This window comes from Diadema setosum, chromosome 3, assembly GCF_964275005.1.
Source record: "Diadema setosum chromosome 3, eeDiaSeto1, whole genome shotgun sequence".
NCBI classification, from domain to species: Eukaryota; Metazoa; Echinodermata; class Echinoidea; order Diadematoida; family Diadematidae; genus Diadema; species Diadema setosum.
In genome coordinates this window covers 23,412,255-23,440,208 of record NC_092687.1, presented here as the reverse complement: position 1 = coordinate 23,440,208, position 27,954 = coordinate 23,412,255, and the positions used below count along the sequence as shown (strand labels likewise).

The following is a 27,954-nucleotide window of genomic DNA, read 5'->3' as shown; positions in this document are numbered from 1 at the left end:
GACACCAGTCTCAGCGACCTATAGTTCAGAACAAATAAAAAAATCATTAATTACCCAGGGGGTGATCCGCCCCTAACACCATTTGGACAAAATCTCTAAGCCCCAGGCCCCATCGCGCATGCTTAAGGGTTTATCCGTGGTTCGGTGGTACACTTTGTTTGTAACAAACTTCCCGAAACTTCGATCAAAAACACGGCGAGGTGACCTTTTTTTATTCAGGAGTATTCCAGTCGGAATAGCCATTGGAATAACCTCGCCCTGTCTGCATCACTTGGTCGAAAGACATTCTCCCTTTTTCATCTCATGTTTGACCTATCGAGTGCGGATAATGAAGGGAATGTTATAATTGGAGTCTTGTCATCAGCATGGAGTCAAAGAGAAGAGCGTTGATTCTTCTCGTGGCTATCGTCATCTCGAGTTTTGAGTTATGTAAGTATGCACAATCTTTGCCTACTTTAGTTCCTAAAGGCAATCCAGTTTCTTAGCGTGTTGTGAATATCCAGCGTGGCGCTGTTTGAAGGGTTTAATCGCAAAACGTGTAAATTCTATTCTTGCCCCTTTGAAATATTTGCCACAAAACCTGCTAATAAAACAAAGAAAACAGGAATAAGAAAATTTGGGATGATAATCATATTTAATCATAACTCCAAGAATAATATGCCTTGTTATGGAACAAAATGAGGTATCATTGGGAAGGTTTCGCTCGGTCTAATGGCGTATGTATAAGCAGAACTCAAAATGTTAAACATTGAGTTTAATTCGTTTTGGATTACACTCTTCATTAATATCTCTGCTTGTACATAAAGTTTCGTACTGTGAATGGCAGACATGGGGTCCCATTTCATTAAAAAAAAAAAAAAATGATACGATAGCAACTCTTGCTGGAATGCCAATTGCCATGGCAACAGCAAGAACCCAGCTTCCAGTGACTTGCTATTGCTATGGGAAGTTGCCATTCCATCCACATGCCAACAGGAGTTGTTATCCTAATGATTTTTTTTTTTCAGTGAAATGAGGCCCTAATTTTCTCTTTGTTTCAGCCATTGGATAACTACAATTTAGCTGACGTGAATCAACCCAATTAGGAACATATTACCCCCTTCCTCCCTCTCTCTCTCTCTCTCTCTCTCTCTCTCTCTTTGTAATTGTGTCCATCTGATTTCCACGTTCATTTTTATAGTTATAATCATTATTTCGAGTCTAAATTATCGTCAATATTATCGTAATCGATATCATAATTATCATTATCAGGCTGATGTTGCGCATGACATCAATCATCATAAAAAATATCACAGGAATAGATTTCTGCTTTTCTGTGATTAGCACCATTTTTGTAACATCTCACGAGTATATGAATTCACGCGGAATTAATGTCATGTTCAAAATGAAACATGGTGCAAGTGTGAAGGTATTGTTACTTTCCTGCTTTTGACTGAAACAGATTGAGCCGCAGTAATCGAATTTGGGCAGGTTTAAAAGGGATGGTACAGTATTGGCGGAGATGAGAATTGGGCTTTTAACTTTTTGTGAGATACCAAGAAAACACTTATGATAGAGTACAGAGCATACCATTTTAAGAGGAATTCAAAGTTTATTAGAAGAAAAATCGGGTTTGGAATGACTGAAACATCCAAAAACAAAGTACATGTAAAACAAAGCGATCGTAATAAAAGGTGGGTCCCACACTTTATTAGAATCGCTCTGTTTTGGATATCTCAGACATTTCAAAGCCAATTTTCATCAAATAAACATTGAATTCCTCATAGAATTACATGCTCTTTCATATTTCATAAGAGGTTTCTCATTATCTCACCAAAAAATGATAGAAACCTGAAATTAGGTCTCAACCAAAACTTTAAGCATGTCATAAATAGCTGAACAGCCGGTTAAATCAATTACATTTTCATGCATGTATCACGAAATCTATTCACTGCGAGAGTGTGACGGAAGCTGTATGTCACACATCTTTCCTGGTCCCTTTACATTACAAGGACATTTCTTAGGTTATTTCTACTAATGTTGTTTCGGTATTTTCGTAGAAATGATTATGTACCTCATTCTGATGGCTCAAATATTTTGTAGTTTGATAAAGTGGTTATGCAGTCATAAGAGTCAAATGCTATGTAATACAATATGTATCTGAATAATGTCCCTTTGAGTTAGGAGTAAATCTCATTAAACAAGACAGTTACTATTCCATGAAATTTACTCCATATTTTAAGCTTACTAGCATTATTGATCAAAACATAATAATTTGGGACCATCTCTCAAAAGTTTTGACAATTGTTCTCTGATTGTTTTTATTAATAGCCAAGAATAGTGTATCGGAGCAACAATGAATTAAATACCTGATTTTTTTTTTTCACGATTATGCTCCAATTTTGCAACCAAAATGATCTTTATCAAACTTCAAGTGGCTTGTTCAAAAGGCATAATGGTGGCCTTGCTAGCTGAATTTAACGATAACTACCTGAGCATGCGAAGAGAATAACATGATAAGACTGCTCCTGCGCAGTTCACATAACACAGTCAACAGTCGTTATCTCACTTTATTGTATTGAACGAAGACATTTTTTTTCTTCTCTCTCCTAAACTCGGTCAGGTCGAAGTTGCATGATTGATTCTTACATCAGAGTCATTCATCGTACTCTTCGCCATCTTCTTCTTACATTTACAACTCCAAAAGATAGATTTGATAGGAAAGCATTGAGTTGCTCATTATGTTAAACACTCTTTTTAGAAGGACAAATATGATTTCATGGAAAACTAAACGCAGGGTCTATGTTTGCTTGCTGTCATTAATAACAAGTTGACATAACTATCATCACTATCGACTTGTCTCCTATAATTTAATTCAATTCAGTTCAATTCAGGTCAATTCAATTTAATTCAATTCAATTCAATTCAATTCAATTCAATTCAATTCAAAGCAATACAATAGAATTCTGTTTCATTTATTAACAAAACATCGAATACAAAAATTAATAACAACATTGCAAAGGGATGAAAGTCAAGTCTGCACAATGTTTATGTAATTCTGGCAAAAATTGTTGTTCCGAAAAATAAGATGTCATCATGACGATCAGAAATACTATTCCTCTAGATGTGTAGATTTCTTACTTTTTTCATAGCTTTAGTGGAAATGATACCAAATCACTATGATGTCTATTTTTGGTCTTTAACACAATTGAACTATTATCCCAATCATTGAAGATTGTCTTTTTTTTTCAGAAGTTGATACTATCAATGATTTTTTTTTTTTTTTAGTAGTAGTAGTAGTAGTAGTTGTAGAAGGTAGTGATAGCATGCCAGAGTTTGACGGATCGCTAACACATTCTCTCAGTTTATTGAATCAGCTATCACAAAAATCATATTAGCAGAAATATATATAAAAACAGCATACGAAAACAAAGAAAACATAATCATGATTGTCACATCACATAAATGTTGGTTTAATCACATCTTTTACATCTTTTCTGCTGCTAAATTTTACGCGTTTCTGTTTCCAGTAAGGACCCATTCTCCATACAGAAGCCATGTTTTATGCACATTCGTTTACCCAATGCAGTGCCTGTTACGGATTGATTATGCTTGTCCGTAATTGTACACCGTTCCATCAGTAGCATAATTATTCAAAGCACCAGAGATTATCTATATCGAGCCCAATGTAAAGACTACCTGTAAAGTTGCTATCTTAGGTAAATTTGCGTCTGCAACCGGGATGATACGGGCTGTAACGCGGGGCTGTAACAAACCGTATAAATCCCAGATTATCAGCAGGGCGAAGAGCCATCTTGTCTAGAGCACGTGTGTCTATAAGCACGTGCACGAGGTAACAGTGTGTTGCAACTTGGAAAGAATATAGTTAAGAGAATATAGTTTTATTTTTTTTCTTTTATTGATCATTTCTATATCAGCCCGCTTTATCAATGTATATAAGATTATATTTATCCTATTTTTAATAGTCATTATGTATACGGGTATATTTTGTGGTTAAAGGTACCTTCCCTCTTCTTTCTTCTTTCTTTCTCTTTTTTTTTATACAAAGTTTGCCTTTTGAAAAAGAAATGATACTCAAAATGCAGACAATAAGTATTCCACATAACTAATATCTAACCCTATAAAATAAAGCCCAAGGGGGCACATTGTGCCCCCTACCGTATTTCCGTTTGCCACTCCTACACCCTTTACCCGATTTCAACCAAATTCGGTGACTTTTCCTAAAATCCTATTATGAACATTTTGATATATAATTTAGCTGTGTTTGATATTGCTGGTTGCCATGGCAACCGTAAACTGACAACCATGTTCGTCAGATTTTGCATGTTTTTCTGTTCCAATTTCAATCAACAATATAATGATGGATGAAATAAGGGTTTTCTTGGCTGTAATTTGCTGAAGAACCAAAATGTGAAGTAATTATGGTCGTGAATTACCCTGAAATGGTTTTCTTATCATTTCCTTTATTTTTATATGACGTAGGCATCAAACAATAGATATAATAGAAATTATCGAAAATGCAGCATTTTCCAAAGACTACCCGTTTATTTTGTGTCATTTTCACACAAGCTTTGCTTGTAATATCATTTGTTGATCATATTGTCAATCTGCAAACTAAGAATTCCAATATTATGGAAATATCAAATGTGATACCAATATATGTACATATCCCAAGCAATACATCATAGGTTTAATATATTTCTATATATTGTAATGAATAGCGCCCCCACATGTTGACCTTGAGAAATTTAAACCATAACAAATAGTGAAGGTTGACTTGCTTATCCTTTGTGGCAAATATGAAAATGGTTGTTAAAAAATAAAGGCATATATACTAGAGATGAAGAAATATAGAAAAAATATGATTTTAACATATTTCCTATGTCTTCCTTTATATTTTGGTAAGTAGCGCCCTCAATAGATGACTTTGAGAAATTTCAAATGTTGGGCCATGTAGAGTATGAGGTGCTCTATCCATGTGCCAAATATGACGGTGATACATCATATAATAAAGAAGTTATATAGGGGACACATTGTGCCCCCCCAATATAACAGGCCCCCTTGGGCCTGGAAGGGGTCAAAATAGATTGGGCTTTATAGGGTTAATGACCCTGCTTGATTGCATAGTTAGTTACAGTGCGTCTGAAAATTACGCGAGCAAATACACATCGTTAGTTATGTGGAATTGGCGCATTATATAAGTACCCTGTATTATTTTTTTTTTATTATTATCACATCACGCACATAAGTTTTATTTACCTAATTTCTTTATGTCTTCTCTCATTCTCTGCTTTTCTTTCTTCCCTTTTCATCCTTCATTATTTCTTCTTTTTCATATTTTGTGAGATTAACCCGTTAGCTACCAACCATTGTTGACCTTGGGATGAAACTCGCGAGACCAGAAACTCTCCATCTATTTTCCAAAATGAACCATAGTTGTTCTTGGGCTTATATCAAAACAGTTAGTGAGCTTTTCCACTATATGATAGCTTCTATGCCATTCGTAATTCATTCTATATACACTTCAAAGAAAAATCCGTCTTTTCCTATTCCTTGCAGTCTAATCGGACAGATAGGCCTATATTATCTTCATGGTCTTATAATTTTCGTTGCACAGGTACGGCCCAGTTCGACTGCGATTTCGATGTTGATATTTGTGGATGGACCCAGGATTCCGGGGATGACTTCGACTGGACCCTACTGTCGGGTTCGACAACCTCGACGAACACGGGACCGGACTCTGACCACACAAGTGGTGGTAAGAATAAAATTGATTGATTGACCAGTTTTTAGTGGCATATTCACTCTGCGCAAAGCCCTTTTTTAAGAGAGAGAGAGAGAGTCTCCGTTATTTTTAAGAAATTCACCATTAATCAGTTTCCATCGATAAATATCCTCATACTTTGGAGCCAAGAGATATATTATACAAGGGCGGATCCAGGAATCTTGTAAAGAGGGAGGGGTAGCAAAGAATATTTTTGGTGCTACTTCCGGATTTCATCTATTTTTTTTTATTTCTTTTGTTTAAAAAAAAATAAAGAGGGGGCGCGCGCCCAGTGCACCCCCCCCCCCCACCTCTGGATCCGGCACGGCTATAATTGGTATTTACATTTGGTAGCCCTTGTAAATGTTGAACATCTGCACGTAAGCACTGAGTAAATTCATATATGGTTGACATATCGATATAGACAAAATGAAGGATGTAATGCTGAAGATAGTGTTTATCACTACGATATGTAGGGCCTACAAGTATGGACACATTCGAGAGGTGACTGCGCTGCAGTTCTTATATACAGGGATCCACACTAACTTTTATTTTTGGTGGCCCAAAGGCAAACATCCTACCTTTTTTGGTGGCCCGATCAGGCCACCAAATTCTTTATTTCTGAAATTTTGGTGGCCCGACGTGCGTTTTTGGTGGCCCCGGGCCACCGGGCCACCGTTAGTGTCGAGCCCTGTTATATAGTATAATGGAACAAGTTTTTTATTTCGATTCTTGACAGGATGGATGATTCCTACAGGACGAGCTATTTCTCAAACAATTTATTTTGCTTTACCAAATTGAAATAACAAATGCAATCCACTGGGTCGTAAAACTGCCTTGACGATCTTCGATTATATACAGAAAAATGAAAGAGAAAGAGAAGAGGAGAGAAAAGAGGAGCCACCCAAACCTACCGCATGCCTTTCATGTTAGGTCCATCTGCTCTTTAGATGCTAGCTTTATAAAATTACAAAATTACGAAGATACACTAGAGTGGGACCCTACAGAAAATATTATGAGCACACAGTAACGTGCTTCTAAGCAGCGGATGTAACGTTATTTTTCAATGAAACTGCTAATCAACTGCCCCAAAGATTCAGTACTTTGATAGAGACACATTCCCTTCTAGCGCAATCCTATTCACAGAAATGATTGACGTGGAAATGTTATGGGCATGTTCGAAATGTCCGTATCAAATGCTCTGACATTTTTTCGTTTGCTGTAGACTGTGACTTGTCTTATATACCACTTAACCACCAATAATCCCAAATCATTATTTCATCCTTGTCACACGGTTTATTGGGACATTTTGTTTCTTTTTCATGTGCACCCTTTCTGACTGTTAACAGCATTAAAACGTTCAAACGTGTAGAAAACTCAAAATTTGCCTGTGATAACATTCCCCTTTTAGGTGGTCAATACGCCTACATCGAGACATCGAGCCCGCGGACAGTTGGGCAGACCGCACGTCTGACCAGCCCGTTTAACCAAGTAACCGCCGGAGGAACCAAGTGTCTGAGGTTTTGGTATCATATGTATGGCGCCACTATCGGCTCCCTACGAATTTACGTCTTCAAGCAGGGCGACCCCATCGGCAGCCCACTGTTCCAGATGTCCGGCACACAGGGAACTGATTGGATTCTTGGCCAGGTATATTGTTTTATGTAGTCGTAGAGGTAGTACACCCATTTCTTTGGGTATTTTGAAATCCAGAGAGATGTCTTGAGAGAGCCAAGGATTACTTATCCTATCTAGGTTACGGTTCATACGCAAGACAAGAACCCCTTGCCTTACTTCATCATTCTGTGTAATCCAAGACAGATGTGAACTCATAATACTGGAATGGCAAATAAAAGACAAAATGATATCGTCATGATGTAGGATCGAACTGAATTGATTATTATGTATCATGTGCATCTTTGTTACAGATACGTAACTACTGTATGTTGTTCGGGTGACGAGAAATCTTTTAAGCCTATTACAGATTGTTATCTCGATATTTTCTAATGTATTTTCGTCGTTTGGTTTTCCTTTTCTTTTTGCTGTCTTTTCCTTTACATTCCACTCCTTCCTTTCATATTTTCGTTAGTAGGTTGATTGTTTATAAGTTCAACATTCATCTAGGGACCTATACGATACAAGCTTGCTTTTCAGTATAGGTTCCCCACATTTAATGTTTGTTAATCTGTCTTCTCTTGTCTTCTCTTTTAATTACAACGTTTTGTCTAGTCTTACGTTCTATCGATGTGGAACAATTATACAATGCTAACGACACCTAAGATCGCTCATTTCATCATTTTCTAATGTCAGTGCATGTCGGTTCATAAGATCATATACAGACAAATATTCTGGTACTGCGGTAAAGAGAAAGTTTAGCTCTCCTTCCCTGCTAGCACTAGAATTAGGTGATCTGATTATCTCTGGAATCATTTTTTTTTTTCACCCATATTGAAATCATTGGGGAAATCCTAAAATAGCTCATAGCCACTGCAATACAGTGCACTCCGGTTATCTCGAAGTCCTCGGGACCGGTGGTTTTCTTTCGTTGTACCGAGAATTTCGTTATAGCCGTCTTTAATTTGTTATAACGGGAGTGCATTGTAACAAGTTCCATCTTGAGAAGGCTCTCTACTATGAATGCAATATACGTATGTTATACTGTATCTATCTCGATATACATTGTACATTTTATTTGCATTATGTGCGTATGCGTATACACACGTTGTTATGTGAATATTATGTTTATACACTCTGATTTATGTTTTTAAATTTCATTGTAACCCCTGTTTATGAATGCATTAATCTGATTATCTGTCTATTTTTGTACTCATCTATTTACTTTTCCCTCGTCATTATTTGAACAAAGAAAACGTATCTTTCCATAACCATGGAGACCACCTTACCCTTGATAGTATAACCACATGACAAAAATGCAGAAAGTACCAGAGGAAAATGACAAAACTTGCGACATTTCAAAATTATATGCATTTGGATACATTTATATAAATTCCCAGATTATTTGACACTGAGAGAAAATTGTGTTCCCCCTCTCAGGTGGATATTACTCGTCAAGATGCGGATCGATTCGTTGTAACTATAGAGGGCGTCGTAGGCACTGATTTCACGGGGGATATTGCAATTGATGACGTGCAGATATACAGTGGTTATTGTCCTCAAGGTAAGCGCAGTATTTTGGAGTAACATTCTGCCCACGGTGAGCAGATAAAGGTCACAAAATGATATGAGACAAAATTCATGACATAATGAAACACAGAGTATAGGAGTTTGTTAACATGAAAGTACGTCATATCTTGTTTTTCTTTTCATCGTTTTTTGTTGTTATTTGTTAGCTGCATTATTGGATGGGAATGTGATTTCGCATAATACATGAAAACTAGTAGATGAATCTGGTTGAATATAACAACGACGATGTTAATCCTCTATACGCGCTTATATACAATAACAAGGTGTGACAAGAATTACATTAATGACACATTAATGAATTTTGATAGCTGATGTGACTTGTTCCCAACGGTTAATATTGCAATAGCTTATCTTGATTTTGCATTACTAGGAAACTCGTTTAAGCGTCAATAGAGAACTCATTTACTTGAGGTCCCTATATCCATTTATCGCTTCCCTGTTGTGTGCGTATTTTACTTGCAGAAATTCTAGAATCTAGAAATACGTTTGTCAGAATTTGCAATACCCACTGCATGATTGCCCCTATTTGGGGTTTTTCAGACAAACAGGTTTGAGTTTCTTCAGTTTGTTTCCCTCTACAAATGAAAATTTATTAAGATCGCAACTGCTGATCTGTAAATATTAACAAACACCCATGTCGGAAAAAAGGAACCCTGGTTCCTTTTTTAAACTCAAACCTGAGCCTTCACCCCTCTGAGTAATATCTTTCTTTCATTTAACAAACAGACAATTAAAAAAAGATACACATTTAAAGAAAACTGTGAATCTTATCAAAAAATTTTCTCAATAGTTGTCGTCACGCCGAGCCCTTCTTCGATTCCCGCCATCGTCCAGTGCGACTTCGAGGACCCCGCTATCTGCGGCTTCTACCAGGACGTCAGCGGGACCGACGACTTCGACTGGCAGCGTCAGAGTGCAAGCACGCCCTCATCGGACACCGGGCCACCAAACGACCACACGTACGGCACTTCCGCCGGTAAGGATTTCATATCACGGAGTCAAGTTCGTTTATCCATTTTCATTTTTAACCAAAAATGTTAATAATTTATTTACAAAAAATGTTATAGAAAAAGATATTATAAGATTGTATGATAGGTGTGAAGCCATGCAATATGCATGATAAGATATTTATTTCATTTTCAAAAATGATATCAATGTACAAATTATAGATATACCGTATTAATATGAATGTATACTAGTATATATATTACATATATATATATATAAAACACTTACTGGACATATGCCCAAATATTGATAATCACAATTTGTAGGTTTAAAAATAAGTATTCATGTAGTGCGTGATGTAGGATCGGCTTATTTTCCATACCATTACTAAAAATATCTATTCCAAAGGCATATTATGTGGGTCTGAAGTTTCTGTATTCATTGTCATTATACGTCATCATTTTCCTTTGATAATAATAAAATGATCTTGATGTATTCCAACCATGTAGGGAATGTAACGCCCCTGGTGACGCCATTAAGGGTGTGTTTTCGACGCGTGACGCCATTTAGGCTGAGGTGCAAATTAAATGTGCCGTATACTCTAGGTAATTGGACGCGAGTGTGTCTGTCTGAGAGTGAACCCCACCCCCCCCCCCCTTCTCTTTCTTTTCGATGAAGGTTATTACATGTTCATCGAGTCCTCCGCGCCCCAGGTCCTGGGTGACGAAGCTCGTCTATGGACGCCATCTTACCCAGCCGCCGGTGGTCATTGCGTTGAGTTCTACTACCACATGTACGGATCCAGCATCGGTACGCTGAACGTGTACGTGGTGCAGAGCGGCGGGTCAGTGGGCCAGTCACTGCCCGCCTGGAGCCGCTCCGCAGACCAGGGAAACGAGTGGTACATCGCGCGCTTCGTTAGCACCATTCCCACTTACCAGGTGAATTTCGTTCACTTCTTTCTCTTTACTTGTACGGAACAGTTTTCCTTTCCTGTGTGAAGAGCAATTACAACAAACTTTGATTTGTTTCTTTTTAACAGGGGAGCAAAGTTATAAAATCATAAGCGCCACACCGCTTCATTGGTAATCTTTTTGCTTTCTTTTTTGCGAGTTATCGATTGAAATACTAATACTCTTTTAAATGGTCCAACACTTTCATTTTAAATTCTTCTATGTTACTTGTGTCGGTTTTTTTTTTTCTGTATTCCCCTAAGATGCCTAACCAGGTAATAACATTTTAGATTATTATCTCAGTTACAGTTCACGAATAGTTAGTTGCAATTTCGTAAATACATGTATCTGTGAGGTGTTTTTTTTAAATCTAAATAAATGTTCTAAGGAGATTGCATTGAAGAAAAAGCATAATCTTATAAACGTATAAGCAAAGAATAGAATAATTCAATAGAAAACACCAACACACTATAATACCCCCTCCAAGGGACGTAAATGGCTTGAAAATACCAAATATACTGTGAAAATTCGCGTTTCATTTCAAAAGCAGAGTAATAAAAAAAGATCAACCTTAAATATCTCGTTGATTTGATTAAATTTCCAAAGGTCGTCTTTGAGGGCGTCGTTGGGTCAAGCTTCACGTCCGACATCGCCATCGATGACTTCAGAATCACAGACGGCACGTGTCTGTCTCAAGGTGGGTGTCAAGCAGGAGCCGCGGAACTGTTTTGTTTTGTTTTGGGGGTTTTTTTTGGGGGGGGGGGCTGCAGTCCCCCCCCCCCCCCCCAAAAAAAAAAAAAAAAAAAAAATGGCTCGTCCCCCTAAAAAGGAAAAAAAAATCACATTATACCCATGAATTTCAGCATCCGTCTAAGGGGGGGGGGTAGGGGGCTAGTACCATTGATATTGACCCCTACCCCCTGTCCCCGAGCCACCCAGACTAGGGAAAACACACACACACACACACACACACACACACACACACACACACAAAGTTCCACTACACATTATTCTTATTCATTATCTCAGTTTCAAGAACTGTCTTGGCGAAGTGGAATCTACAGCTCATGGTATCATTTCCTTCTACAAACACATCCCATCACACATAAAGCAAAAATCCTGACACCTAACCTAGCTATTAACAGCTGATGTAGGACCATGATGCAACGGTTGTCATCTACTATTGGCTAACTCCCATGTAGCATCTGATTTTAACATTTCATTTGCTCAACAAAATACCTCAGGAATTCCCGTGACTATACCTATGATTCGTGTTCTCCTTGTTGCAGGTGATTGTGATTTTGAAGACGATTTCTGCACCTGGACCAATGACGTCACTTCAGACGATTTTGATTGGATCAGGAAGCAGGCTTCAGCAGGCACGCCCTCTACAGATCACACGCTGGGGACTGCAGCAGGTACCTACACTCGTTTTCTGCTGGACAAAAAAAAATTCTGTTCAGATCCACGACATTCTGGCGTGCAATTAGTTAACTTTGTGTTTCTTCATTATGACATCACAAAATGGTGTTTCCCTCTGATTATTCTGATTTCTCCCTTTAACTGAAAGGTACATGTATTGTGAAAACCTTTAATTATTATTATTATTTTTTTTTTTTTGGTATGGCATGCATGGTGGATACGAAGTTGTAAGTCATGCTTGTGTTAATGATGATGATTAACATTTTTATAATAGTGTGTGTCTTGATGTGCTGACTTGTGCGATATTGGTAGAGTGGGCCAGCCTTACTTCTGACTTTTATTGTGACTTTTCTGACTATTTTTTTTCTCCAAACCCCGACTTCAGGCTATTACCTTTATCTCGACACCACCAATCAATCCCCCGGCAATTCGGCCCGGCTCGTCAGCTCGCTCTTTACCGCCGCTCCGGGCACACGACGCTGCGTCACCTTCTGGTACTACATCGAGGGTGTGGATTCTGGCGCCATCGTCGTTGCTCAGGAGATCAGCGGACAGCCTGACGTCATCAGGTGGAGATTAGACTCGACTCAAGGCTCAACGTGGAATTATGGTCAACTGCCAGTCTCACAAAATAATGATTACAGGGTAATTATCGTTTAAAATATGAATGTCTGTGTGGATGTATCTGTGTGTCCAATTGACCTGCCTCCCGATAGAGGTAAGTCAAGTGCTTTTTCATTGTGCTAAAAGAATGAGTTACCTAGAAGATCGTTCTATCTACGTTACCCTATACTGTGTTGCAGTCTTCTTTTCCAACGATGACGGCACACGGATTTAAATCCATAACTAAAATTCATAACTTTTGAACGGATTTTCCGATTTTTTTCAAACTTAACTGATGTATACACTACCAATATATATCTGTTTCACCACATTGTATACTTCGGATTATTTTCCCCACTAAATAATAAGGCCTTAACGGATCCGTCGGACAAGGTTAGTGTTTCATCGAAATGGGGAGATGGTCCGAAACCATCGACGTGTACTGCACGTGGATATTCATCGTTTGTTAATTAATTCATGCACCTGTTTCTGTCCCAAGTGTCACAAAAACATTTTAAACATGCTTTCCTGCTTTAATCCCATATGCCATGTTCAGACGTATTACTTGTCGGAGTAAAATTTCATGGCGCAGCAATTAGAATTCAAATTTATGCTTATCTTACCACGACCCTGTGTCCACATCGTACACGACGAAAGTGGGAAGAAACTCCGACCAATTTACCACGGCCTTCATGGGGATCACCGTGGAGGGTCGGTGTAACTTCCGGAAGTGGTAGCGCCGCGCACGTCAACCATTTCATACCATTGGTTTTTTTTTTTCTTCTTTTTTTTTCTTTTTTTACAGCGGCATCTATCTTCTCTATTCTTGTTGATGAGAATTTCTGAGTGCTAGCTTCTCCGTCGCGATCGACGAGGTTAGAATTGTACTGCACGCGAACGTGTACTCGCATTTGACTCCGGAAGTTTTACCTAGGTCGTATAAGGTTTGTAAGGTCATGGATACTCCGAGGGCTTGTCCGCACGGGCAATTTACTCCGACCGGCTAGTCGTGGTAGCGAGATACTCCTGAAAAAAACTCAGGAGTATCTTGGTCGGAGGAAGAGGTCGTGGTAAGTTCCCCCGACCGGAGGAAGTTACCACGACCTTGTTCAGACGGGCACTACTCCGACCTTTCCTCCGACCTTCCTCCGACCAAGTTTCCTCCGACCAAACCTGCCTCCTTCTGAACGCAGCTAATTTCACCGCCGACAGCAAGCCTGGATAAGAACAAGACGGCGCTTTGAGTAATTCAAAAACTACATGCGCAGAGGATGATAACTCTCTTAGATCAGGAAAAATGCATGTGCAGTCGTAGTGTATGTAACTCAAGCAATTTCATTTGCGAAATGCACGTACTTTTCAAGAGAGAGCCTTTGCAGGTTACTTGTGATTTGTAATCTAAATGTTCACATTTTTCGCACATTCTTTCTGAATAGACAATCCATTGCAATAACGGTAGACGACATGGATGTCTCACCATAAAGCAAAGGCGTTAAGGGGGTGTCTCACCGGGCGTGAAACTAGTTCGCGACTAATTCGCGACTCCAGATTTTGCTAGTTGCAGAGACGTCTTACAGAGTCTCGGAGGAGTCGCAAGAAATTTAAACATGTTCGATTTTTTGGGGGGAGACTTTTTCCAGTCTCCGCGAAGTCTCCATGACGTCTCCGAGACGTCTTCATCAGTTGCGGAGACGTCGCGGAGACTAATTATATCCACGACTGCCGAGACGTCTCCGCGATGTCCCCGAGACGTCTCAGAGACGTCGCCGAGACCTGCTGGAGACCAGAAAAACTGGTGAGAGGTCGCGGAGACGTCTCCGCGACTGTATTTGACGCTGTTTTACCTACTTTAGAAACCACGTGACCCATCTGCGTGCAGGTGCTGACATCCTGCCTAGATCAAGTCAGGTGATCCTGCAACGGCTCCATCATATTTGAAACTTTTTGACACCTGCCATCACTCGTCTCAGAGACGTCTCCTTGGTGAGACCGCAAGCCATTTTTATGTTGGAGACGTCTCCGCGACTGCTGAGACGGATAAGTTGGAGACGTCGCGGAGACGTCTCCGGTGGTGAGATGCTGCCTTTACATGCATGTCCACAAGTGTCCGCTTCAGTAATTACCAATTCTGTGACACACAAGTTGTCATGTTTTGAGGCTTGCTGCTCCCCGTCATTGGTGTTTATTCACAGGCACCTTAGCCAAACAAGACCGAAATGAGGGAAACGGTTGGTCAGCGACGATGCACGATTACACAATCGTCATTGTCCGAACATCATAGAAAGTAAGATGCACGGAATCATAGTATGTCGGCGGCGATGATGGGATCAAAGAAAGACCTCAGTTCATAGTCCATAAGTGGGTCCATGGTTGGACTTGTACGTAAGTGCAAATTGTGGAAATGCTGTCATCTCCCGAAGGTGCGGAAACGCCCAGAATGATCTGGACAGTGAATGGAATCTGTCCAGAAGATGCGGAGAGGTTTCCGAATGAAAACGGATCTTAATAAATTTGCGTTCCGGCGTTTTGTCCGGGCCCTGGTGGAGGCCAGGTTCAATTTAAATCGGGACCGAAATTTGCACGCAGACATCAACTTCTTGACATCTTCTGCAACTTAGTCTGTTATTGTCGTGAGGACATCGTAATGCAGGACATCCCGCCTTTCTGCAACACTTCCTCCTCTTCCGCCCAAACGCTCCTGATGTCTGATGAAAGCCTTCGTTATAGTGCGGGTAGCTTCCGGAAGGCAAGCGGTATGTCACCCGAAATATTTCAGGAAAACTCTTACCACAGACGCGGATCTAAAATAGTGAGCTTTACATCTGCGACGCGAACGCAAAAACGCCGTTATCAGGCAAAAATGCTGTTCTGCACCTGTGCGAGTCACATGTTTGAACCTGGGAGGAGGCGCGTCGTGAACATTAGCGTCGCAGGTCTAAAACTCGCTCGTAGATGAGTGCGCGGAGCTGGTTATTGCGATCAACACACGGAAGCATCTACAAGTTGTATGTAACATGTATAGGTTTTATTCTCAAAATTGAATTCCCCTTTGCGTCAATAAGACGCAAGAAGTCAGAGAAGGAAGGCAAGAATCCTATCCCGCAGCCGACCATCTTTTCTCTCTGATGTTAAAACCAGTGAATGTCAACTTTCCCCATCAGGGCCCAATAATAAAGGCGAACGCAAAGCCAAAGTCCTAAATTACAGACTTTTTTTTGTCAATACACGGTATCCACAAGGAAGAAGAAGTTGTCTTTCTGTAGTCCACGATTTTACCGCTCATAATAGTGATAACATGTGTCGGCGCTGTACATGCTGCTACGAGAAGCACTCTCTCATCATTTCTTATTCTTGTTGGATCTCTAGCCAGCACATTACAGAGGCGAAACTTATGCCCAGCGCCTTCCAAGATCCCTGTAAATCCCTATTATGAGATTGGAAGATCCCCGTTGGATCAGCTGCTCGTGTTTATAGATGATCAAGATCGCCGCAAAAGGCTTTATCGACATTAAAAAAGTATGAGGAACTATTATCTAAAATTATAATAGCTCACTTGGTCAAGGGGCCACTTCCACCCCTAACTCCACTTTCTAAAAAAAGAAGAGTGAAAATGTTCACTCTTGAAGGAGTGAATAACAGAAAGAGTGAGTTTCGAGTATGAATTTTGAGTGAAAATGTTCATTTTCACTTATTTTGGAGTGACATCAGGATCAGCACGTGTGATCCCTGAGGTCACTCCAAAATTAGTGAAAATGAACATTTTCACTCGAATAGTGATCCTGGGGTCACTCCAAAATTAGTGAAAATGAACATTTTCACTGAAAATTCACTCCAATTTCACTCGAAACTCACTCCTTCTGTTATTCACTCCTTCATGAGTGAACATTTTCACTCTTCTTCTTTTTTTTTTTTTTTTTTTTTTTTTTTGAGAGAGAGAGAGCACCAACACCAATAACCCCTCCCCACCCCCCAAGATTCTCATTTTGCCTCCTGGAAAGTCATGTGTTTCTAGAGTTTTTCTTCTTTTTCTTCTTCTCCTCCTTCGTTATTTTCTTCTTCTTTTCACTGCTCCTCTCTCTAACTCCCACTTTCGCGACTCGTTAACTGTTTTGACTTGACCACTTCTGTGGAAATATCAAGTACAACGTACTATCTGTTCTATTAGAACTGTTTATTCAATTCAATTAAATTCAATAAAAACTGTTATAGTTGTTTGTTTAAAACCGATCGATTCTACCGCGTGTTGGACGTAGAACGTTATTCATTGTCATCCAACAAGAATATTATCGTGAATCAATTTTTCAATTTCAATTTCAATTTATTTTCACGCACCATTCACATGGGATTGTGTCACAAACCCCTTGTGGGGACAAGTACACTGTTTTGTATAATTACCAAAAATTGAACTAGGTTGATGTTTACATGGAATGTCGCGTGGGGACCTTGAGAAAGCACAGCTTGTTAAACAAGGTCCCCTAAAAAAAGGAATATTACATGCAGATGAGTGGAAGTGATATACAGTGTATAATTGCAAAATAAATGACGGGCTGATGTGGGAAAAAAAAAAACAAGAGGGGGGGGGGGAGGAAGAGAAGAAAAGAAATAAAACGGAGAGTAGTGACATACAGTTCAAGTATAGGTGTAAATACACACATTGGTCATTAATTAAATTATCATAACAATAGGCCCAATCATACTCGGAAGACGGCTCATTGAAAGCTTATATAGTTATGCGTATAAAAGTTATAGCACTGTAGAATCCAGGCACTCATAGTCGCGCCGATAAGGTACCTTAGAGAGCACATATCTTCAACTGTCAACAGTCTGAAAACACCAGCCATTTTTTTCCCCGCGGCGGCAGTTCTGCACACATGCATGAATCCTCTCAGTCAGCATCCATCATGCTATGTCTATACTAATGTATACCAACGGAAGAACAGACCTATAAACCTCCATGGGCCCTGGTGCAAGCTGGTGCAATCAAGTGGGCAAGTCAAAGATAACGCGCGCGTTGCACGTATAGGACATTTCAGAGGCTTTGGCGACCTGAAAAATAGTGTAAATGTTAAATGAATTTTGATTACATTGAACATCATGATGGTGATCGATATCTAGGAAAAGAATAATCGTGTAAACATTGGTGAAAATTGACAGTGACAATAATATTTTATAAGAGGAAGGGAGTTATACCGTTGGGAATGTATGGGACCAGGAAAAAATGGCTTTGTTTTTCATTGTGGACTTTTTTCCCCTTAAATCACAATAAATCTATTCATTTTCTCTCTTTCTATGGTATTTGACTGCGTAGATCAATATATCAGGGAACTTCCTAGAATAACACTGCAATAACCATAGCCTAATAATTTCAAAGAAAAATAAAACTTAGAAAAAGTCTTCAATTTGTTACGTATGGGACAGCTCATGAAGGAACTCGACCTTTTCAGGACACAGGAGTTTTCGTTTAATCAAATATTTTTGAAGAGAAAAATAAGCCTATGAGTGAATAAAACACAGCACTGACAGGAAGCTCTATCATCTCGATGATGACGTCGCTGTCGATCAATATTTGATCTGAGGAGAAAATTCCCAAGATTAAACTAACAGATAAAGAAAGTGAAAATTACGTAAAAAAGTAAAAACTAACGTTTTGTTGAACGTCTAGTTACCTGTTGTGCAATTTTTCAATCACGACACTAAAATACGCTTTTTGAATCAAATAGGACACCACACACTGCCACGTCTTATCCACTGTTATTCATAAAATAGCTACGACGCAAGATCTTGGAGTGAGGTTGTGGGATGTTCAGGATTTTTGACGATTTTAACTCTGATAACTCTATCTTTTATCACAATGAAGGCATCCATTTTGTTTCTCCTATAATTGTTTGTTCGTACAAAACTTTTACTCCTAAATAATGCCTTCTCCTAAACAATGTACGTAGGCTTACCCATCATCCTTCAAGTATCCCACTTGCCCTGTCCCACAGGGTTTACCCGAAGTCAGGTATCAGCCAATCAGAATTGTGTATTCAGACACATTAGTCCTATTGTTTCTGACCAAAGAGATTTTTCTCCTCCACACCATGACATACGTTTTAGGGGCCGCGGAACCGGGTACTACCACCCCGCTCCCCTCCCCTCCCCCCCCCCCCACAAAAAAAAAAAGAAAAAAAAAAGTCGCCAAAAGGTTATTTAAAAAAAATCAGAACATACCCACATCAAAGGTTCCTTCCTTAGATTTTTAGATTCTTCCCGTCTAAGGGGGGGGGGGGGGAACCATTAACTGACCCATGCAGTCCCCCATCCTCGCCCGCCCCTCCCCCCCCCCCCCCCCCACGTACGATCCCTCGATATCGCGATGGGTAGGGATATGATCCACGCATATGTGGACGAAAACACGGCCACACGGTGAGCGACCTAAGCAGTCTGATACATGTCATGGCCGCGCCGAGCTATTAATCTAAAGTAACGAGCTGAGCGGTAGCAAAGAGGTGGAGCTTACTGCTCGAGGATGAGCCCATCCTGGCCTTGTGCTCGATATGAGTGCTACCTCTTCACTATTCAGTCGTAAAAGCACAATAACTGCTGTGGGGTTCCTAGGGTAGGTATTTATTCTGTTATCATAGAGATAATCATGGTTATTTGAATGTAATTCGCAGCTGGAAAAACTGCACTGTCGTTCACGCGGCCAGAGGGAGGGGTGGTACCGTTATTCGAGATGAGGTTGCACGCAATACAGAGTTAGTAGACAGTGCTGTATAGATCGCTTTCTTCAGTAGGCCTACGTGGGCGTGAAAGTTTGACAATCAAGAAGGGCCGTACACTGTAACATTTAGGCCTACATCTATTACAAAAGACTCTAACAGGATGTCTGTATTTTCTGTTTCCATTATTTTCAATTTCTGGGCCAGGAATTCTGTGATCGATGGGGAGGCGCCTAGCCTACAAAATTAAAGGGGGGGGCGGCGCATGTGCCCCCCATTTTTCTTTTTATTTCTATTGGTTTATCAAGAAATAAAGAGGGGGTGGGTGCAGCTTGGTGCGCCCCCTCTGGATCTGCCACTGCAATATGAATACATGATCCATTACGATTATTATCAAATCCATTAGGCCTAACACTAAAATTCATAAGAAATGATTTTCCCCAAAAATTGCATGATCAACAATTAAAACAAGCAGTCCATTAGAATTTTTGCCCAAATGAAAATTTTTGAGCAATGTAGACCTCTAATTAATTCGGCTCTATCGTATGTTTCATATACACTGACAGACTTAGATCTGCAAACATATGATACAATGTATATGATAGGCCTACAGTGATTGAAGGTCATGTTCATTGAAAATTTGTTGTTTTTCAGCTGAATGGCCTGATTGTGATTAGAAAAGATATATAGCCAGAGAATTCCATTGAATGCTGTGTTTTAAACCATTTCTACACTTGGTGATGAGCATGTTACTTGGATTGACAAAGTCAAATATGTGACAATTTGGTCAGTCTGCTTGTATCACCGTTAACCATAATTTAGGTTTTGTTCATCCATTATGTAATCTGACCAAAGTTTGTTAGAATATGTTTTGTATGGTGTATGCATCCTATTCCAGCTAGTACAAAGCAAAGGAGCTAGGAGTAAAGTTTATACCCTCTAGACAGTGGCGTGTTTTGTTTTGTTTTTTTCTACATCATGTTATAGTCTCCAACCATTTTATTTTTCGTTTATCCCGTAGCTGGTGTTCCAGGGAGAGGCGGGCTCCTCCACCGCAGGGAGCATTGCTGTGGATGATGTCATCGTCACAGACAATAACTGCCCAGGTACAAAGGATCGGTTCAAGCTTAGCTGGAGCCCTAAATTCTCACATCTTTCCTGTCAGAATTTATCTATGCTCTTTGTATTAACAAAGACGTATCACACGGTATCAGTATTAAACTGTTTGTTTTTATTTCAAAGCGTGGTTATGCATTGGTTTTCCAATGTCAGTATGGTCTGTAAGTTAGAAAAATATATTGTACAACTTCTATCATGCCTGGAGTACTTTTGATATTTTGTGAAGTGACATTGGTGAATTATGATTTCCTCCTGATTTTTCTTTCTGGAATTTGCAGGTCTAGATCAGGGTCCAATGTACACAATCAGTCATCTGTTTAGAGAGAAAATGGAGTTCGATCACAATCAGTATGATATTGATTGAAGTTGAAATTGAAGTTGAAGATTGCAATGTAGGTGGATTAAATTATGAGTACCAGGTACTAAATAAAATGTTTTGATCATGATATGATATCTCATAGGAAGCAAGTCATTTAGCATGATTTTTATGAACTTGTGTCTACTTTGTTCAAAGAAATTTGTCTGCACATTTCAGCACCCAGTTTAAGTTTGGCATTAGGATAACTAAATACCTCATTTGGATTGAATATCTGTTAGGATTGGCAGACTACATAATAGATCATGTGTAGGTTTGGTTCTACTTAGCATTTGTATGAAAAGAGACAGAGATGAAAAAATGCACTCTTCATTGCATTTACTCGGAGTTATGCTGTGGTTCTTCTCTTTACACTTGACATTGAAATTTGAAGTTATAATCATTCTTGACGGACTAATAAGGGTCATGAAGGTATGACAAATAATCATACATTGCTCAGCTTTTTGCTCCTATTATTGGAGCCACCTTCTCAGTCTCGGATGCCCTTGCATCTATGGAAACCTATAAGCTTCCATGATGGTTCTTGATGATAACATTTGGTATCTGGCAGATTTCAAAGAAGACTTGTGACACAATATAGATGCCTGACCATTACACGTAGGTAATTTCCAAGTGTCTTGACTGCTGTGATATTCAATTTCTTCCATATGCTATCCACTTCCCCCCCCCCCCCTTTTCTCAATACAGTGCGCCCCTACAGTGCAGACATTGGCCCCACCTTTCCCCCCTCTAGCCCCATCCCCACCACCGCTCCCCACATCGTGATCCCAGCTGGGCCAGCCAACTGTGACTTTGAAGGGGGCCTCTGCAGCTATGTGCAGTCAGCCAGCAACGACTTTGACTGGACCAGGAACTCCGGCCCCACCCCAACACAAAATACCGGTCCTAGTGATGACCACACCCATGCAGGCAGCAGCAGTAAGATGGAAAATGATATCCTGTATGTTACATATAGTATTACAGGCTTTGAGAAAACCAGAAATGGAATCTATTGACTAAGATCAAACATGATTGATATAAGGAGTTTGTTATTTTGACTTGTTGCCACATACATGTGTAGGTATGTGGAAACTGTATCACCGTTAAAAAAGAAAAAAACATAGCTTTTTATCTTCAGGGAAAATTTTGTAGCCTTTTTTCATATCCATACCATAAGAGATAGCAAGAAATGATGAGATTTCTTCTTGCCAAAAATGTTTAAGGATGTGCTGATAAAGTCCAGTTAATCATTTAGATCTCCCTTGTTTGCATTTTACAGGTATTGCAGGATCATACATGTACACAGAAGCAGATACCACCACCGTTGGACAGACAGCTCGTCTGACTAGTGCCCTCTACAGTCCCGTCGCGTCCGACTCCTGCCTAACATTCTGGTATCACATGCATGGCCAGGCTGTCGGGACACTGAACGTCCTGACGGCGTCCGGATCAGCGGAGACTGTGCACTGGACACGGTCTGGAACACAGGGTGACCAGTGGCTAGTGGCCAGGGTACCCCTCTCTGGCACTCAGACCTACAGTGTGAGTACCTCAAAATTTTGCCCTCCTAACTTTTCCTAAAGCATATAAGGGCCTGTAAAATCAAATTGGTATCAAAAGGGCATGTTTTACTACAACACTGTACTTTCTCTCAGGCTTACAATGTTGATGTTCATAAATTGAATTCTCAGCCAACATATCAAAGGGAAACAGAATTATTGGGAAGGGAATTTTTAGGAAAGCAGTTAATACCACAGGTAAACTGTGACATGTAATTAACATTTATTGATGTCAATTTTTCAGTGCTGTTTTGTCATTCTTGAATAGAGATGTGACATACAGAATGAAGTTATCAATTCATGCCCAGTAACCTGCAATATTTCACATGTAATTGGTACAGTTGGTAGCCAGTAATTATATTACATTGGATGACAATAAATGGGATATCAGGGAATATTGGCCCTTATTAGTGCAATATTCCCAGGTATTCCATGAATTAAATCCATCTGATATAATTACTATCATCTGTTATCATCTATAGAAGGCATAAACTTCCAAAAAGTACATTTGCCAGTGCATTTTTGGTCAATATGCTCTCGCATTACACAGTGAAAATCAAGCAAAAAAGAATGTGCATTTTTGATTTTCCTGCTGGAATGTCCCAAATAGATGATAATGTGCTCTGTTCACCATGTGGCATCCAAGCTGGAGGACCTTCTTTTGCACAGCGCCAGTTAAGAAGGACACAGCCACACGGTTCTACTGCAATTCTTCAATAACTTTATTGGGACGTAAACCAAGTCTCTGGTGGGAAGAATATAGCCCCATCCGACACAAGGGGGCGACATAACCAATGGCGCAGAAACTAATTGTCATTGAATAGAGGAAACCTAACCCCACTAAACTCTTTTGTGTCACCATGCAGAAGTGGATCTAGAGGGGGGGTTGGGGGGTTGCAACCCCCCCCCCAAAAAAAAAAAAAAAAAATACCTCATTGACCTTGAACTTTACAAGTAGGTCCAGTTTGGATGGGTTACTGAATGCTGATCAAAGAGGTGGGCAAGTTTAACTGAGTGCCTGGAGGCATAAAGGTTTAACCTCTGTTAGTACCATCAGTCACCTGTTTGAATGCTTTACCAATGTTATTTTGACTTTGTGGAGCTGAAAGAGTTAATTGGAAGAAAGAGCTCATACTATTATCAGTGTAAGAGTTTTGAACAGTTACCCAGTTTGCCCGAGTGTGTACATTTGTACATGGTAGAAATATAATGCTGTGTGCTGCTCTAATTGTTTGACTCTTCCACAGGTTGTGTTTGAAGCTGTCATGACGGGTGATCCAAGCAGCGACATGGCCATTGATGACATCCTTCTTGAAAACCAAGACTGCCTGGCGGGTAACTGTTAATGATTGTCTTTTAACCCGTTGAGGACGGACTGATTTTGCTACAACATGCATTTCCCATTGACCCTTGTCTGAGTATACTCGGGACTTGTCTTCAATGGATTAATGGTTAAAGGACAAGTTCACCTTCATTAACATAAGCATTGAGAGAATGCAGCAATATTAGTAGAACACATCAGTGAAAGTTTGAGGAAAATTGGACAATTGATGCAAAAGTTATGAATTTTTAAAACTTTTGTGTTGGAACCGCTGGATGAGGAGACTACTGAGGCTTGTGATGTCATATGAGTACAACAGTATAAAGAAAATGTAAAGAAAATTCCACATATTTTCACTTTTTTCACATAATAAAAGAGCACTTGACTTGCCTCTTTCTAAAGGCAATGGACATAATATTACCCATAACATATGTCAGTAACGAGTCAAGGGAATGTATACTTATTTCAAAAGATGAAATTTTGTGAAATTCTTTTTATATTTTCCTTATATTGTTGTACGCATGTGACATCATACACTGCAGTAGTCTTCTCATCCAGCGGTGACTGCACAAAAACTTCAAAAATTCATAACTTTTGAACAGATTGTCCGATTTTCCTAAAACTTTCAATGATGTGTTCTACTGATACTGCTATATTCTCTCAATCCTTATGTTAATGAAGGTGAACTTGTCCTTTGATGATCACTCTGCATCCCAAAACACCCCACACAATCCATGTTGTACTGACCTATCACTCATGACTGCACTGGCACATCAACATACTGCTCTGTCTGGCAAGAAAGATGATTCAAACTTGCGATATGTGAGACAATGTCAATAAGACAATCTTGTCTTAAGAAAAAGAAAATATTAATCTGTTCCTGCCACAATTCTCTGAGTGCCTTTAATGCTCCCAAACGAGATTCTTTTTGCCCGTCGACAGAGAGGCACACAGGTTGGTACTCCACCTGTGTGAAGGCAATCAAGCTGTACATTGTATCCCCCTTTCCACGGTCAACTACATGTGCCAGTGAACAATGGAAATATCGATCGGGTGTGAGGTATGAATTGAGCATGCGCTGATGAGCTCACAAAATCTTTTACACAAAACCAAGCACCTGAATGGGGTGACTGGGGTCAGCGAACACAAAAGTCTAACTGATCTCAGCCTTGATCGCTATGTACATGTTCGTACGAATTTACAGCAGAACAAGCAAAAACTAAATCAGGAAAAAGGTAAATAATACTGTGAAATACACATATTTCAAACACAAGGAGAACAAATGCTGATAGAATAAACTCTGATCTTTTTATCAAACCCACTTTTTGGGGCATTATAACACGAAGAAACATGAATTTAGGCAACAAAAGCAGGCACTCTTGTCTTCATCATGGGGAACCTGGGATACAGTATCAGGTTCCCGTAAGGAATGGGTTAAGCTACTGTCGCTAAAGATAAGTAGATTGTTTTGTATGTGCTTTTACATACCTCGTTAATTTCTTGTTAGTAACCAAAATTGGGAAACTCCAGTAAAAATATATCACAAATGTTCCCAAATTGTATGATTATTTACAGATTCATGTGACTTTATGTTCTCAACTTTACCACAGAAACTCAAAGTTTTCATGATTTATTCCCAGTATTTGTAATCAGGAATAATCCTTCAGAAGTTACATTCTATGCTTTGAAATGGCTTTCTAAAGATTGTCCATCACCTGTTTCTTAATTGATCTTCCAGTATGTATTAGTTCTAACTTTTTCATGTGTGTGTGTCTGTGTTGTATCTTAGTTACCCCGAGTCCTGGAGCATTCAGTCCGATGTGTGACTTTGAGTATGGCTTTGCCACCTGTGGATATAGCCAGGAGTCTATCCTGGATGATTTTGACTGGAGTCTGGGTACAGGGCCGCAAGGACCATCTACATCAGGGCCAAGTTCTGACCACACCACAGGCACTGCGGGAGGTAAGAAGGGCTGACTGGAATTAGAAGAGCTTGGCACTACATTACACTACACTACACTACACTACACTACACTACACTGCACTACACTATACTACCCTATACAAATGTAATTCACTACACTACACTACACTATATTACACTACACTGTATTGCACTGCACTGCACTACACTGCACTTCACAACACAACACTACACTACCCTATACTTCACTATACTATATACTACACTGCACTACACTACATTGCACTACACTACATTACATTACACCACACTACAGTACATTACATTACATTACGCTACACCTCACTACACTACACTACACTTCACTGCACTAAACAACTCCACTACCTTAAACTACACTGAACTACAATACAATACATATTTCTGATAAGAAGTGATTGTTTTTAGGACTTTGCAATGAGAAGACAAACTGAAAACATTGATTTTATTGCAACTGATTGACAAATTGCCCTACATCGACGTAAATAAGCACTGAATTGATCAGTGTTTTAGTAGTAGCCATGATAAAAAATCATGGGCGTACATACTCGAGCAGGATTCGAATCCACGACCTCCTGATCACCGGACAGGCGTCATCTCCACTAGACCACTAGACCACCGAGCTTTCGCCCGACAGCAAGTGTATGTACGCCCATGATTTTTTATCATGGCTACTACTAAAACACTGATCAATTCAGTGCTTATTTACGTCGATGTAGGGCAATTTGTCAATCAGTTGCAATGAAAACATCTCGACGGAAGAACTTCATAAATTTGAATAACATTGATTTTGCATTACAGATAAATGACCGTACTAGAATAGTGTGAAAATGTCAAATGATTCCATTCCAGCATCATGCAAACTTTCTCTGCATTCAGTAAGAAGCTCAAAAAGGCTGACAAAGGTTTTATATGTCTGACAAATAGGTCTCTTGTTGTTTTTTCAACAGTCTATGGTAAGTGAAAAACCACTTTGTAGGGGCAGGTAAGTCCAGAATGTTGGTTATATTTCAACTTTAAGAGATGAACAGAATATTCTACCCTTCACAATATTGCACTAGTAGAGTTGCAGACATTTGCAATCAAGAAAGTTACCAACGAAATGTATGGACTGACAATATGAAAGTTTTAATTTTTGGACAAATCAAAATTTTGATCATCCAGCCACTTCCTGTCCAAAGTCTCGTATTGAAATTTGAAGTTTATGAAGCATATACAAGTAGCTATAATGTTTTAAATTTGTCTGTAGTAGTTTTATACATGTAAAAAATATTTTTGAGCACATTGATTGCATCTAAACTTCCAAGTTGGATTTCTCAATACTGTATAATGTCTTTCCAGTGATGATAATCTTACTGTTTCTGGTTTAGGACTTTGAATTTATGTCACACAGCCATCACAGAAAATTGAGATTGTGGAATATTAAAACATACCTACTTTGGAAATTCGAGTATGGAGTGACAGTTAGGAATTTATTGTAACAAGTCGCATGGCATTCGCTAAATTCCCTTCCAAGTATTATATTGATACTTTGTTATGTACTCTGTTAATTTTCTCCCTGGTAGGTAAATACATGTACATTGACACAGCTGCCCCAAGGGTGCCAGGAGAAAAGGCATGGCTCTACTCACACACCTTCCCAGCTGCTGGTAGCCACTGTTTGGAGTTCTACTACCACATGTATGGGGGCAACATAGGCACCCTGTCCATGCTGGTGGAGGTCAGTTCAAACTCTGGATATGTTTAAAAAGAAACAAAAACAAAAACGAAACGAAACGAAACGAAATAAAATTTACTTCCTTTTTAAAACTGGAGGAGGTGCAAAGGTGAAATGGTGTCATGTTTTTGATAACAAGTAAGAAAATCTCAATAAAAAGTCTGTGCGGGACTATTCTTGTTGGGACTTATTAGATTGAACCTCATGCCACAAAGCATTCCGACTGAGAGAAATGGCTGTATGCTGAAATGTTACATAATACAGCTGTAAAACTGATCTTGAGCGAGTTGATGCCAGAATTAGTGCTTTGTCATTTCTTCAT

The 27,954-nt window shown here is 39.5% G+C and overlaps 1 protein-coding gene across 1 annotated transcript; it reads left to right on the top strand.

The window, feature by feature from the left end:
• Positions 1-365: 365 nt before the first annotated feature.
• On the top strand, positions 366-27,662 carry LOC140246697 (MAM and LDL-receptor class A domain-containing protein 1-like). The gene is made up of 15 exons (XM_072326035.1): positions 366-429; positions 5,618-5,758; positions 7,176-7,414; positions 8,819-8,942; positions 9,759-9,944; positions 10,595-10,857; positions 11,476-11,566; positions 12,159-12,287; positions 12,677-12,936; positions 20,620-20,704; positions 21,781-22,011; positions 22,352-22,614; positions 23,879-23,966; positions 25,742-25,915; positions 27,481-27,662. Exons 1-15 carry the CDS (start codon positions 366-368, stop codon positions 27,660-27,662), a joined length of 2,520 nt encoding a protein of 839 aa, XP_072182136.1.
• Positions 27,663-27,954: the final 292 nt, after the last annotated feature.

Coding starts and splice junctions, on each gene's coding strand:
- LOC140246697 (XM_072326035.1), top strand. CDS start 366: ATGGAGTCAAAGAGAAGAGCGTTGATTCTTCTCGTGGCTATCGTCATC. Junction 10,858..11,475: donor GCACCATTCCCACTTACCAG/GTGAATTTCGTT, acceptor AAATTTCCAAAG/GTCGTCTTTGAGGGCGTCGT. Junction 20,705..21,780: donor CACAGACAATAACTGCCCAG/GTACAAAGGATC, acceptor TTCTCAATACAG/TGCGCCCCTACAGTGCAGAC.